We start from the raw sequence: 13,848 nt of genomic DNA, 5'->3' as shown, positions 1-13,848 counted from the left end.
CTTTTTCCTGTAATTCTTTTATAACCTTCTTTATTTTCAAAATATGGGAACAAAAATGGTGAAACAAAAGACAATCTATTCAGATACAAAAAATTTCGAGCTGATATCTCATTTTGTAATATTTTTCTTTCTGGAATTCATAATTTTTATTTTTTAAGGTTTTGAGAACTTAATAATTTAATTGAAATTGATTAAGCACAACGATCAAGAAAATTAATTAATTTATTTAATAAGTATATTGAATCTTTACTTTGATTTTGAAAATATTTAAGAAAAAATAGAATAAAGAAAACAGCTGCCAAGAAGTTATTAAAAAGCTGAACTTAACAAGGGAACTAATTGACAATTAAATTTCTAGCAAGATAATCCAAACACATCTTTCATTCTCAGCCATTCCATTACTCTTGAATTTCCTTCCAATTTTCACTAATGGAACCCCAAATTACATCATTATTTCCTAACTCCATTTTGTCTTCAAGTCTCTCAACAATAGCTTGTCTGCACCAAAATTGTACATGACCAAGTCTTTTTGATTAGACTGAATGCAATACAATTGAATTATTCCAAGGTCCATTCACAAAAGTTAGCCAATTAACTGAATCTGTCCTAAGCCCGTGTAAAGTTTATCTTCTTTGCTTCTCCTCTTACATCACTCATTTATAATAGAATTCAGAACGTGTTACTGCAACAAATGCTTAATTTTGATGCTGTGAAGTGAAATTCATTACTCTTCTTCCCTTATAGCTTGGACATAAAAGAAAGTATGTATTGCATGCATATGAGAGTTTTGAAAGAGGAGCATTCATTCTTCTATCCTACTGAGATTGCAACAGATATACCTATTTGTTATCTATATTTGCAGGGTGTTTTGGATGATACAACGGCAAAATCATGGCATATGGGCAGACTTGAACTTGTAAGACATATACTCTTGGATGACTTGGAGAGAGGAAGATATAGCTCGTGGAATAATGGTTCTGGCTATAGAGGATATATTATCAGATGTTTCCTCGAAGTCATATTCTGTGTCCGTCTCCTATTTGCAGGTTATTGGCTGTTATAGAAAATTTTGATTCCAAGTCCCTGGTATTGTAATTGGTTCCGTCTATACTAAATTACGGAATAGGCATATCTGTCTAATATTTTGTTCTTAATTATGAAAAATTGCAGTAAATATGGAGACTATATAGGACCTCCATGATCCAACTAATGATAAAATTTATATTGTGGAAGACCCGAAGATATTCTACTCTTTTTGATAAACATAAATAGAATTTAAGAATGCAGAATCAGTTTGCTTGACCTAATCTTCTCCTTTTGTAAAGTTCATCCATCTGCCATTTTATAGCAGTAGCTTGTATGGAATACATGTAAAGTATCTAGCTTCATTACTACAAAATATTATTTCTAACAGCTGAAGTTACAAAAGAAAGTGAGCATTCTTCAAAATTGCAATACTTCGGGTGCCTGACCATATTGGAACTTTTAATGATTGTTCTTTTTTATTTGCGGTTAGTGGTAAAGCTAATTGCTTTCTTGTTTCATCCTTTATGTATTGAGATTTATGAATCCCACATTGCATGTTATTTGTAAATGCTGAAAATAACAGGAACCTGAAGGTAAAAGTTGGGAAACAAGTTATATAACTAAAGATCAATATGAAATAGCTTCGCTTTCTTAAGACTCTCTGAAACACCTGCAACTGAACCTATGCCAGAAATGAAAGTAAAATTCATACAGAACTAAACTCATAGCCTGAAAACACATCCAACGACAGCTTCCTCTTTTGATATTTGTTTGCACCTTATACATATTCAATGGGAAGTAAACTGATAATGGCCAAAAGCAAACAGCTCCAAGAAAACCCAAAATTGCATTGAAGAATGGAAGCATAATTGCCAGAGCAGTTGTCAAAATGACAGATAAAGTGCGAAGGATCTCACCCAAGTGATCGTAGGATTGAGTCGTTAACAGGAGATAAGAGGACACCCCTTTTTTGAGCTTTGAGGGAAGGAGAATTCTGAATCTTTTCCCGGTCGTATATGCATTACCACTAGGTTATACCTTGGTATGTGGTAAGAGGACACTCTTGGTGATACCTAGAATAAGAATATTCAGTTACCAATAATGAAATATGCATTTTAATGTAACAGTATGCCTTACGTACTAAAATTAAATTCAACGAATGTAGGAGATGTCCTAAGAGAAGATCATAGTGTTTGATAAGAGAAAGAGAGAGAGAACCTGGTAAGCTCCAATCAGATGTATAATTACAGAGAGGTTGGCAATGTCAACAAGCCAAAATGGTTTTTAAAAATCCTGAAATCTGTACAAATAATATTTTGCTAACTTAAGAAAATTAAGAAAATAATTTATTCTATGGAAACATAGTATTTTTGTTTTTGTTTTTTTATCAGAGAAGAGATTAGGCTGATTCAATGATTTCTTTATAGATCACACATAGACTAAAAATTAATAAAATGAAATAATTATAAATGATAGAAATTAATATTTAAATTGCCAAGCTTAGTAGCGCCGGCTTATTACTAATTGGGGTTGTAGCTCAATTAACAATAGTTGATCACAACCTTCCTTTTCAAGGAATTGATACCATCCTTCTGTTGTGGTGCCCACTCAAGTTGGACTCACATGTTTGTTACTGGTGTTTTCTTATTGGTGTGGCGGTGCCCACTCAGTGGGACCCATACACGTGATGAAAAGGAAAAAAAAAAAAAAAGATAGGTGAAAGTTGGCATGAAACTTTGACAAAGATGGAGAACCGTTAATGAGTTATACACGGCTCTTTCGTCTTCCTCTCCTATTTATAGAAGAGGATTTGCCTCATTTCAAACACACCAATAAGCGATTGAAATCGCATAGTTAGAGAGTTAGTTTTAAGAAAGGGTTCTTAAAACTAAGGGTATAGAAAAATAGTGAAGTTTATTGGGTATTTTCGGGAAACACTTTTGAGTGCCACTATTTTTGTATTACTCTCTTTGTAAGCCTACTATTTTTAATGGTGGAAGAAATATTCGGAGTTGATCCCGTGGACGTAGTCCTAAACAGTTAAGGGTGAACCACGTAAATTTCTGTGTCCCATTTCTATTTTTCCGCTGCCGTAATTATTGTCGTAATTTTATTGCCGGTGCCCTAACAAGTGGTATCAGAGCCGAAGGTTTTTGACAGGTCCAGCTGGTCAGATAGCGGTACCAGATCCGTGGATATATTTTGAAAATAAATATACCATGACAAAGAGAAAATTACGACGAATCCATTGGTGTTGTCCGCTCGGAAAGACGTTACAGAATCGACTTAGTGATGAATAGTAAAATAGTAACTCGCGGTTGATGGTGAATAGTTACCATTGGCGTTACTATTGCTGAGCCCGTTACTGTTAAGCCCAGCACTATTCACTTATAGTACTATTCACGCATATAGGTACTATTCACATATAGTACTATTTACGTGTACAGTTACTATTCACTCAAAAGTCATGGAAGCTAGGACGAGCAAAATGATCAGTCTAAATGGCGCAAATTACCATATATGGAGAAATAAAATGAGAGATCTCCTTATGGTAACCAAAATGCATTTGCCCGTGTTTGGTTGAAGCAAACCGGAAGACAAGACTGATGAAGAATGGGCTTTCGAGCATAAGCAAATTTGCAACTATATTCGACAATTTGTCGATGATAATGTGTACAACCACATTTGTAACGAGACTCACGCCAGAACATTATGGGACAAGCTTGAATAGCTATATGCCTCAAAATCCGGCAACAACCAATTATTTTATTTGACGAAGCTGATGAATTTCAAATATCAAGAAGATACTTCTGTAGCAGATCACTTGAGTGAAATGCAGGCGACTATTCACCATCTGTCAAATATCGGCATAAAATTTGATGATAAAATCTTCGATCTTATGGTGCTTGCCTCCTTACCAGAGTCTTGGGAGACTTTGAAGATATCAATAACAAACTCTACACCACATAGTGGAGTTAGCTGGGAATTTGTTAAAAAATGTTGTTCTGAATGAAGAAATGAGACGCAAAGCACAGAATCCTTCTTCATCTCAGTCGGACATTCTTTTAGCAGATGCTAACAGAAATAACCATCCTAGAGGGAGGAGTCAATCTAGAAGTTCAAATGCAAGAGATAAGAGCAGGGATAAATCAAACAGATTTGCCAATATTGTGTGCCATGATTGTGGGAAGAAGGGGCACATTAAAAGGTATTTCCGGAAGTTCAAAAGTGATCAGGAGAAGACCAAAAGGCAAAGCAAAGAAAGAAGAAAGCAGTGATGATGAAGCCAATGTTATTGCTGAGTTCCAACTGTTCATTGAAGACACTGTCAACATTGCAGCCTAGGAGACCGGTTGGGTAATTGATCGTGGGGCTACACTTCATGCAACATCCCGGAGAGAAAATTTTCCATCTTACACACCAGACAATCTGGGCGTAGTCAAGATAGTAGACGGCAAACTGTTGAAAGTCATCGGTAAGGGAAATATTTGCTTGGAGACAGAAAATGGTTCGAGATTAATTCTAAAAGATGTCGTACATGTACCAGACATGCATTCTAACAGACTTGATGCTGAAAATTTCTGTAGAACCTTCAGAAATGGTTAATGGAAACTCACAAAAGGTTCCATGGTGGTAGCCAATGGAAGGAAAGATCCAAAGTTGTACATGATGCATGCGAAGCTCTCCCAAGATACTTTAAATGTAGCGGAGGATGACAGTACAGTTGAATTGTGGCATAAACGACTAGGCCACATAAGTGAGAAAGGAATGACAACTCTGGTAAAAAATAACATGCTATCCGGATTGGATAAAGTCCATTTAGAGAAATGTTCTGATTGTAAAACAGGAAAGCAGAATAGAGTAGCCTTCAAGATTTCTTAGCCTTCCAAAATGAAGAATGTGTTAGATTTGGTACATTCAGATCTATGTGGACCATTGACGATGTCATATGGTGGAAATCGATACTTCGTAACATTTATCAATGACCATTCTAGGAAGACCTGGGTATACACTTTGAAGTCTAAAGATCAAGTTCTAGATATTTTTAAACAATTTTTAAACTTGGTTGAGCGACAGACAGGCAAAAAGCTGAAGTGCATCAGAACAGATAATGGTGGAGAATACACTGGGCCATTTGATGCTTTCTGCAAAGAGCATGGTATTCGACATCAAACAACACCTCCCAAGACGCAGCAACTGAATGGTTTGGCTAAGAGGATGAACAGAACTTTGATGGAGAAAGTCAGATGTCTACTCTCACATGCAAAGTTGTCTAAAAGATTTTGGGGTGAAGCTCTTCTTACAGCAGTTCATCTTACAAATCGGTCGGCTTGTGTTCCTCTACAGTATGATACTCCAGAAAGAGTGTGGTCAGGAAAGGATGTTTCCTATGATCATTTGCGGGTGTTTGGCTGCAAAGTCTTCGTGCATATTCCTAAGGATGAGAGGTCTAAGCTTGATGTAATGTGTATTCATTAGCTATGGCCAAGATCAATTTGGTTATAGATTTTTTGATTCAATCCAGAAAAAGATGATAAGAAGTAGAGATGTTGTTTTTGTTGAAAATCAGACTATTGAAGATGTTGAAAAGACTCAGAAGCAAGCTGCCGATAGATCTGAAGATGATTCAACATATGTACAAATAGTTCCTCCAGCAACAGAACAAAGACAAGTTGGAGATGAAGAAACTGTTCCACAAGAACAAGAGCCAGAGTTAGAAAATCCAGAAGTTCCTTATCAAAATGAATCAGAAGAAGATTTTGATGGTGTTCATGTTCAGCCACCAGCACCAGAAGGTTCTCAAACATTAAGAAGGTCTAGTAGAGTCAGACAACTATATACTAGATATTCAGCAAATGAATATGTATTGATGACTGACGGGGGAGAGCCTGAATGGTTTGAAGAAGCAATGGAAAGTGAACACAAAAGGAACTGGATTGAAGCCATGCAAGATGAAATGAAATCCTTGCATGAGAATAAAACATTTGAGCTGGTAAAGTTGCCCAAAGGCAAGAAAGCTTTGAAGAACAAGTGGGTGTTCAGGATCAAGTAGGAAGAACACAGCTCCCAACACGATTCAAAGCTAGACTAGTTGTGAAAGGATTCAATCAAAGAAAGGGTATTGATTTTGATAAAATTTTTTCACCAGTTGTGAAAATGACATCCATTCAAACAGTGCTCGAAATGGCCGCCAGTTTTAATCTGGAAATCGAGCAAATGGATGTGAAGACGGCCTTTCTACATGGTGACTTGGAAGAAGAAATATACATGGAGCACCCAGAGGTTTTCATCGAAAAAGGAAAAGAGAATTATGTATGTAAGTTGAAGAAAAGCTTGTATGGTTTAAAACAGGCACCAAGACAGTGGTATAAGAATTTTGAATTTGTTACGAGGGAGCAAGGTTACAAAAAGACTACTTCAGACCACTGTGTCTTCGTAAAGAAATTCTCTAATGATGACTACATTATCCTTTTGCTCTATGTAGATGATATGTTGATTGTTGGTCAGAATTCTGTCAGAATTAATAGCTTGAAGAAATAGCTAAGTAAGTCTTTTGCTATGAAAGACTTAGGACCAGCAAAGTAGATTCTTGGCATGAAGATTACAAGGAATCGAAGAACCAAGAAATTATAGTTGTCACAGGAGAAGTACATTAAGAAAGTACTTCAAAGGTTTAAAATGGATAATTCTAAAGCGGTAAGTTGTCCTCTTGCTAATCACTTCAAATTAAGTGCAAAATAGTGCCCTTCTAACGATGAAGAGAAGGAAGAAATGGAAAAGATTCCATATGCTTCAGCAGTTGGAAGCTTGATGTATGCCATGGTTTGTACATGGCCAGATATTGCTCACTCAGTTGGAGTAGTGAGTCTGTTTCTTTCAAATCCTGGAAAGGAACATTGGACTGCAGTGAAATGGATTTTCAGGTATCTTCGAGGTACAACCAAAGTATGTTTATGCTTTGGAGATGAGAAGCCAGTATTAGTCAGTTATACCGATGCAGATATGGCTGGGGATGTTGACTCGAGAAAGTCTACATCAGGATATCTAATCACATTTGCAGGGGGAGCCGTGTCGTGGCAGTCCAGATTACATAAATGTGTTGCTCTATCAACAACTGAGGCAGAATTCATAGCATTAACATAAGCTTGCAAGGAGTTGCTGTGGATGAAGAAGTTCTTGAATGAACTCGGAATTCATCAAGAACGATATTTGATATTCTGCGATAGCCAGAGTGCGATTCATCTTGGGAAAAATTCCTCCGTTCATTCAAGGTCAAGGCATATTGATATTAGATATCATTGGATCAGGGATGTACTAGAGATAAAGCAGTTACAGCTTGAGAAGATCCATACAGAAGAAAATGGATCAGATATGTTAACGAAGATTCTTCCAAAAGACAAGTTTGAACATTATCGATTAGCTGCAGGGATGATGGAGAGGATGGCTAACGTCCCCACTTGAGTGTGCATAGGGAGATTTGTGTTTTCTTATTGGTGTGGCGGTGCCCACTCAGTGGGACCCACACACGTGATGAAAAGAAAAAAAAAATAAAAAGATAGGTGAAAGTTGGCATGAAACTTTGACAAAGATGGAGAGCCGTGAATGAGTTATACACGGCTCTTTCGTCTGAGGATTTGCCTCATTTCAAACACACCAATAAGCGATTGAAATCGCATAGTTAGAGAGTTGTTTTAAGAAAGAGTTCTTAAAACTAAGGACATAGAAAAATAGTGAAGTTTATTGGGGTGTTTTTAGGAAACAGTTTTGAATACCACTATTTTTGTATTACTCTCTTTGTAAGCCTATTATTTTTAATAGTGGAAGAAATATTCGGAGTTGGTCCCGTGGACGTAGCCCTAAACATTTAAGGGTGAACCACGTAAATTTCTGTGTATCCCATTTTTATTTTTCCGCTGTCGTAATTATTGTAGTAATTTTATTGCCAGGTGCCCTAACACCTTCATGGTTGGGTAGCAACTCTCTAGAAATCAATATTCAGAATGCCAAGCCTAGTACCACGGCTTATTACCAAGTGGGGCATTCTCCCCCAACCTCCATGGTTGGGTTAGCCAAATTTTTTTTATTTCTCTTTTTTTATTCCCTATTTTTTTTTTACATTTAATATAATATTAATCCCTTAATAACTATTTAATTCCTCATGTTTACTATTGAAGTACTGTTTAGTTCATCACTTAAAGAAAAAAATAATATGTTTGGATAAAAGAATAAGTAGTTTAGGGTAACTAAAATTGTATGTTGTAAATAAGAGGGACAATGTAGTAATCATCACCAAACCTGAAGGACTAAATAGTTCTTTAGCCATTATTATTCATATCAATTTCATTTTTGAGAATCGGAGAATTATACCAAACTAAAGTAATTACTTAAACCGCAGAAGCACTCTTTCCTTTTTTTTTTTTTTTTTTTTTTTTTTTTTTTTTTTTTTTGAGATAAAAAAAAATGAAATTAACTAGAAAAATATCAATCAAAACAAGAGAGAAGAGAAAAGGGAACCTTTTTTTTTTTTTCATAAAGAAAAAAAAGGGAACATGAAGAGACTCTAACTAGAGATCAATATGAAATAGCTTTGCTTTCTTAAGAGAATCTAACATGCCAGCAACAGAACCTACAGCTGAAATGACACTAACAATCAAACAGATTAAGCTTAAAGCTTGAAATCCAATCCAACGGTTACTTCCCCTTTTGATCTTTGCTTGCTCAATATACATACTGACTGGGAAATAGACAGTTAATGGCCAAAAAGAAATAGCTCCTAAAAGACCAAGAATTCCATTGAAGAATGGAAACATCATTGCAATTGCAGTTGTCAAAATGACAAACAATGGCCGAAGAAATAGCTTTTGGAGGGCAAAGCTAAAAGTGGTTTCAAAAATGCATGAGAACTTAATGGTGTGATTTGTAGTGAAGAATGATGCTGGCCATCTTGATGCAACCCACTTCTCATTTATTGCAAATACTGGTTGTGCAAATACCTGAGAGTGACAATGAATTAACTTAGATTAAGATCAAACACCAAAAAATTCAGAATTTTACAGATTTATCATTATTTTGTTTTGGTATTAACAAACGGTATCCCCCGCCAATTGGATAGACATAATCACGACTCGAGAATTGCTGATTTTGATTTCAAACCGTCTGTTCTACTTACAAAAAAGGTAAAACCGAAACCAAAACCGAACTGCAAATGCTTCTAGCCGGTTTTTGGAACGGTTTTGGAGGCGCCGGTTTCGATTTTATTCTGGTTTTGAACTGAAATTAGATAATATATTTCAAGCTTTTTAAAATACTTTTTTATTTTTCTAGCTTGAATAAATAATAATAACTATTGAAAAAAACTAAATCAATTTAATAAAAATTCTTGAAAGTTACTTAAAAAAATTATAATAAAATAAAAAGCAAATTGAAAATTTTTTTAAAAACATGTTTTTTATGGTTTCAAATCAGAATCGACAGATCTAGCTTCAAAGAATAAAGAACTAGAACCGAATACATGGTTTGAAACTAAAAACTGTGTCGACCATGGTTTCAGTAGATCAACCATAAATTTGCTTCGCAGTGTAGGAAATCTCATCATTTCAAACAATTAAAGATTGGTTGAATTAATTCTACGATTGGCAACTATAGTAGAAAGAGAGAAAAGGATATAGAGAAGAAACCTGATAAGCACCGATTATATGTATGATTACAGAGAGGTTAGCAATGTCAACAAGCCAAAATGGTTCATAAAAACCAGCAAGAATATTTCCAGCAACATCATTTCCAAAAGCAGCATAGCCCATGCATGCAACAGAAATGTAAAACAGTGTTGTTCCACTAATTGCATATAACGATACTCTCTTCATTACTTTATTTTCTGGCGGATCTGACTTTAAGGTATCCTGTACAGCAATCAAGTTGATGTGCAGATGTTATTAGAAGACACAATAACGAACAAATATATGCAGAAGTAAATTATTTTCCGAAACAAATGGAGCCATGTTGTTCAAAGAATTGTAAAGACTAAAGAGCATCATTACAGATTAAAAGACAAGAAGAACCTGAATTTCTACAAGCAACATGGAGAAAGTATAGGCCACGGCAATATTTCCAAGAGCTTGAAAAGAATGCCAAACTTTTGTTGATAAGGCTTCATTAATCTTGCTATTTCCCACAGCTACCACCAAACTTCCTTTAAGTTGATGGTCCATGCAAACTTTTGCAGTGCATAGACCCAATGCAATTAGTGCATATGCAAAAGATGTAACAGTTGCAACTACTGAAAGGAAAGCCACTTTCTCTAAGTTTGGACATTGAGAAAGAAGAATTTGGATTGCTCCAAATACGAGCATATATAAATTTCCTGATACCCCACAATTTGCTTTCTGTCCATATGCATGGAAACATATTGTCCTCTTCACAGTCCTGTTGGGAAGAATGGAAGATATATAGTTAAATAGTAATATACTTGAGAGCTTGAAACATTAATTCTAAGTTACTATATTAGTAAATTTTTTTTTTTTTTCCTTTCTTATTACCATTCATCGAAAGGGATTTACTTATGTAGACTAAGTTCATAACCTTAGTTATGAACCAAAGCAATAAAAATTTCTGACCATAGATAGGGACATGGAACTGATCTAGGTAAGTATTTTCCTAGTTATAATTTGGCATTGGGTTTAGGTTAACTTTTGAGTATTGACATGCCATTTCAATAGTGTCTAAGGCAAGCAAGCTATTATTTTGTAAAAAGTGAAAAAAAATTGAAACTTCTCAAATATAATTGAGGATAAACAAGAAAAAAAATTTAAATGATAAATAGGGAAAATCCTTAGTACTTAAACTAGCCTAATTATAGAAAATGTAGTTTAGATTGATGAATATGAAATCCATAGATTTCACAAAATCGTTTAAATTTAATTTTATAGATATGGAAAATGCTTATAATACTTAAATAACCTAATTATAGAAAATGTGATTTGGATTAATTAATGTGAATGGATTTCACAAAATCTATAAAATTTAATAATGTGGATTTTGAAATTCATAGAATTTCATATTCTATTATTTGGTTCGTCAATAAGATTTTGAAACAATTAAAATTCCATCTTGAATAAAAAATAATAAAATTCAGAAATCCCACTAGCAATCATAGAATTTACCAATTTTAGAAATTGTAACTTCTTTTTTCTCAATTAAATAAAGGCATTTGATAATTATATTTCAATTCAATGGTCACTCAAATTCTATCAATCGAAATAATCTCAAAAATTTTAAAATGTATTAAGACCTAATTCCAAACAAACTAGAATCGGTCTGAACCAAAACCATTAGCTATGATTTTGAACCAGATCAAACCGATGCAGCAACTTACGCTACACAAACAGCAGTTGTGACTGTATAGCCAACCATTGTTCCCCATAGTAGTGTATACTGCATTATACCACATAGAAGTTCATTTTTTGGACCTGCATACACATATACGTATGTACAACAATTAATTTACAAGATTATTATTTCTTGAGTACAATATAAAGAAACTGGACCAACTAGAAGATTTTTTACTCGAAAATGAATACATTGTCGGTCGATTTTTTACTCGAAAATAAATTTATAGTACGGTCTCTGTATTTTTACAAATACAATTAAAGATCCCTATGTTTTTTAAAATATACTAAAAAAATATGCCTGTAATCCATTTCTGTCAGATTACAAGATCTTTCCGTCCAATTTTTGTATCTTTTCTGATAAATACGTTATGAAAAGACAAAAATACTCATTTTATCTCTTCTCATCTTTGGTATATTTTTAAAAATATATGGACTGACTAATTGTATTTCTCAAACGATAGACATCATACTGTAATTTTTCTCATATAAAGTTTTAATATTTCTACCTTTTGTTTTATATAATTAATATTTTTGCTTTGACGTTTGTGTTTTTTTATTTTTTTTTATTGACATAACGGACAAAATACAAAAATTGGACAGAAAGACTTAGAAGTACAATGAAACAAAATATTGGGATAAATTAGTGTATTTTTAAAAATACAAAGATTGAATAGTTGTATTTCACAAACCGCATGGACCGAACTATAAATTTCATAAATTGAAATGGATCTTAGATGGAATTGAAAAATTTAAAAAAAAAAAAATTGCAGCACAAAAATATCAAAAGTAAAAATTGCTGGTCAAATTACAAAAGCCTTTAAAATTTAAGCATTATGTTGACACTAAGCTACATTCTGAATTACTGATAAGTAACAATATCAAACCATTAACCCATAAATTAAATTTAACAAGAAAAACAGAATAAAAAATTATATAAAAAAAATCATGTAAAAGATTAAGCTAAATAAATGAAGGACAAAGAGTTTACCTAAAAGAGTTCTAACAGCACCAATATAAGTGTAGTTTCTTCTTCCGTGGACAGGATCAGGAGCTCTGTAGCAATCACATAGCAGGATAGCTGTGTAATATGTGATAATGGCAAAGGAGATAAGAACAAAGCAACCAACGATCCAACCCAGTTGAGCCACGCTCCAAGGCAATGCTAATATTCCAGCTCCAATTATAGCAGTAAATGCATGGGCTGTTGCTGTTGCCAAGGTCCCTGTATAGATTTAAAAAAAAAAAAGGGAAAAGATTATTATCTTTTTGGAATGCAAAAACAATCAGCCTGTTTTCTTTTCATTTTTCCAGGAAAATTTTCAGAATACCTGATCTGATGCGTCCATCGTCTCCTGCATCCACTTCCATTTCCTTTTAACAATCAGGGAAAGAAAGAAGAGAGATGTGTTGAAGGAAAGTTAAAGAAAGCTAAATAGAGATTTGAGTTTAGAAAGACGAATTTAAGTACTGAAAAAGGTTGAAGAAAAAGAGAGCTATTAATTATATGGATTCATGAACCCCGCTGCGTAATACCATATGGCAATAACAGCTCTTTCATATACTGTTGGCCAATTACACTTTAGCACTTATTTAGTGACATGTCATTTATTTGTTACAAATGGAAAAAAGATTTTTTTTTTTTTTTTTTTTTTTTGAAACTAAAGTAATTTGGTGTGAGTTTCTTGTAATTTTGGAAACTGCATTTTGACTTTTCTATTTTAAAATTTTATTTTTCTTTTAATTGCTTTTCTACAATAATTAATAAAATTTATCTAATTGAATTGGCCAGTTTGATTAAGTTCAGATTGGTTTTTAACTTTAATAGAAAATCGAAATTTCATTGATTCAGTTTGAAAAATCCTAAAAATCAAAATGATTTAATTCACAATAGATAAGTCAAAATCGAAAGATTATACCAAAATAAACCTTTCGGTTTGGTTCTATAGATAATTGGTTCTATAGATATTTTTAAAAGGATGAAAAAGCTCATCTTTAGTAAATTTTTTTAAGAATTGTAGAGGTCCAAATCAGTTCTCTGCCCTAATTCAACATAATTTGCTAAATTTTCTAAATTGTATAAAGTAGTTCGTCAAAATCAGTCTAAATCTTCAACGGCTTAATGATGGTTTTAAAGGAGCTGTTCGAGCTTGCGAGCTTCAAGACATGGTAGGGATGGTAGGCCACAAATTCACTTGGGAAGTGGACAGGGTTCAGCAAATTGGGTGTAAGAATATCTTGTTCGAGCCTTTGCATCTTGCAATTGGATCGGTTTGTTTCAAAATGCCACAGTTTATAATCTTAAAGGAGAGCCTTTAATCAATCTCCTATTTTCCTCCAATTAATGTGTTTTGGGATGAGCAAACTTTGGAAAAATCGAAAAATCGTACCAAATCGATTCGTTTGGGTTATTTGGTTCAATTTTTTGGTTTTGGTT

General features: G+C 33.8%; 1 protein-coding gene across 1 annotated transcript; it reads right to left on the bottom strand.

Moving 5' to 3' along the window:
* Positions 1–8,525: 8,525 nt before the first annotated feature.
* LOC105640110 (amino acid permease 8) lies at positions 8,526–12,911 on the bottom strand. Its single transcript, XM_012224339.4, has 6 exons — positions 12,743–12,911; positions 12,403–12,636; positions 11,399–11,492; positions 10,086–10,449; positions 9,705–9,926; positions 8,526–9,020 (listed from the first exon to the last, which is right to left on the bottom strand). Exons 1-6 carry the CDS (start codon positions 12,780–12,782, stop codon positions 8,592–8,594), a joined length of 1,383 nt encoding a protein of 460 aa, XP_012079729.1. The 5' UTR covers positions 12,783–12,911; the 3' UTR covers positions 8,526–8,591.
* Between the last annotated feature and the right edge of the window lie 937 nt (positions 12,912–13,848).

The sequence above is a fragment of the Jatropha curcas genome, chromosome 9, assembly GCF_041381405.1.
Source record: "Jatropha curcas cultivar XTBG-Jc1 chromosome 9, XTBG_Jcur_1.0, whole genome shotgun sequence".
Lineage (NCBI taxonomy): Eukaryota > Viridiplantae > Streptophyta > Magnoliopsida > Malpighiales > Euphorbiaceae > Jatropha > Jatropha curcas.
This window is presented reverse-complemented; position numbering and strand designations above follow the sequence as displayed.

What these genes read in the sequence shown, in the direction of transcription:
- LOC105640110 (XM_012224339.4), bottom strand. Translation starts at nt 12,782, where the DNA reads ATGGAAGTGGATGCAGGAGACGATGGACGCATCAGATCAG. An exon ending in TGCTGTTAGAACTCTTTTAG is followed by an intron (nt 11,493 to 12,402) that starts GTAAACTCTTTG and finishes ATGTGTATGCAG; the next exon opens with GTCCAAAAAATGAACTTCTA. An exon ending in TGTTGCTTGTAGAAATTCAG is followed by an intron (nt 9,927 to 10,085) that starts GTTCTTCTTGTC and finishes ATTGCTGTACAG; the next exon opens with GATACCTTAAAGTCAGATCC.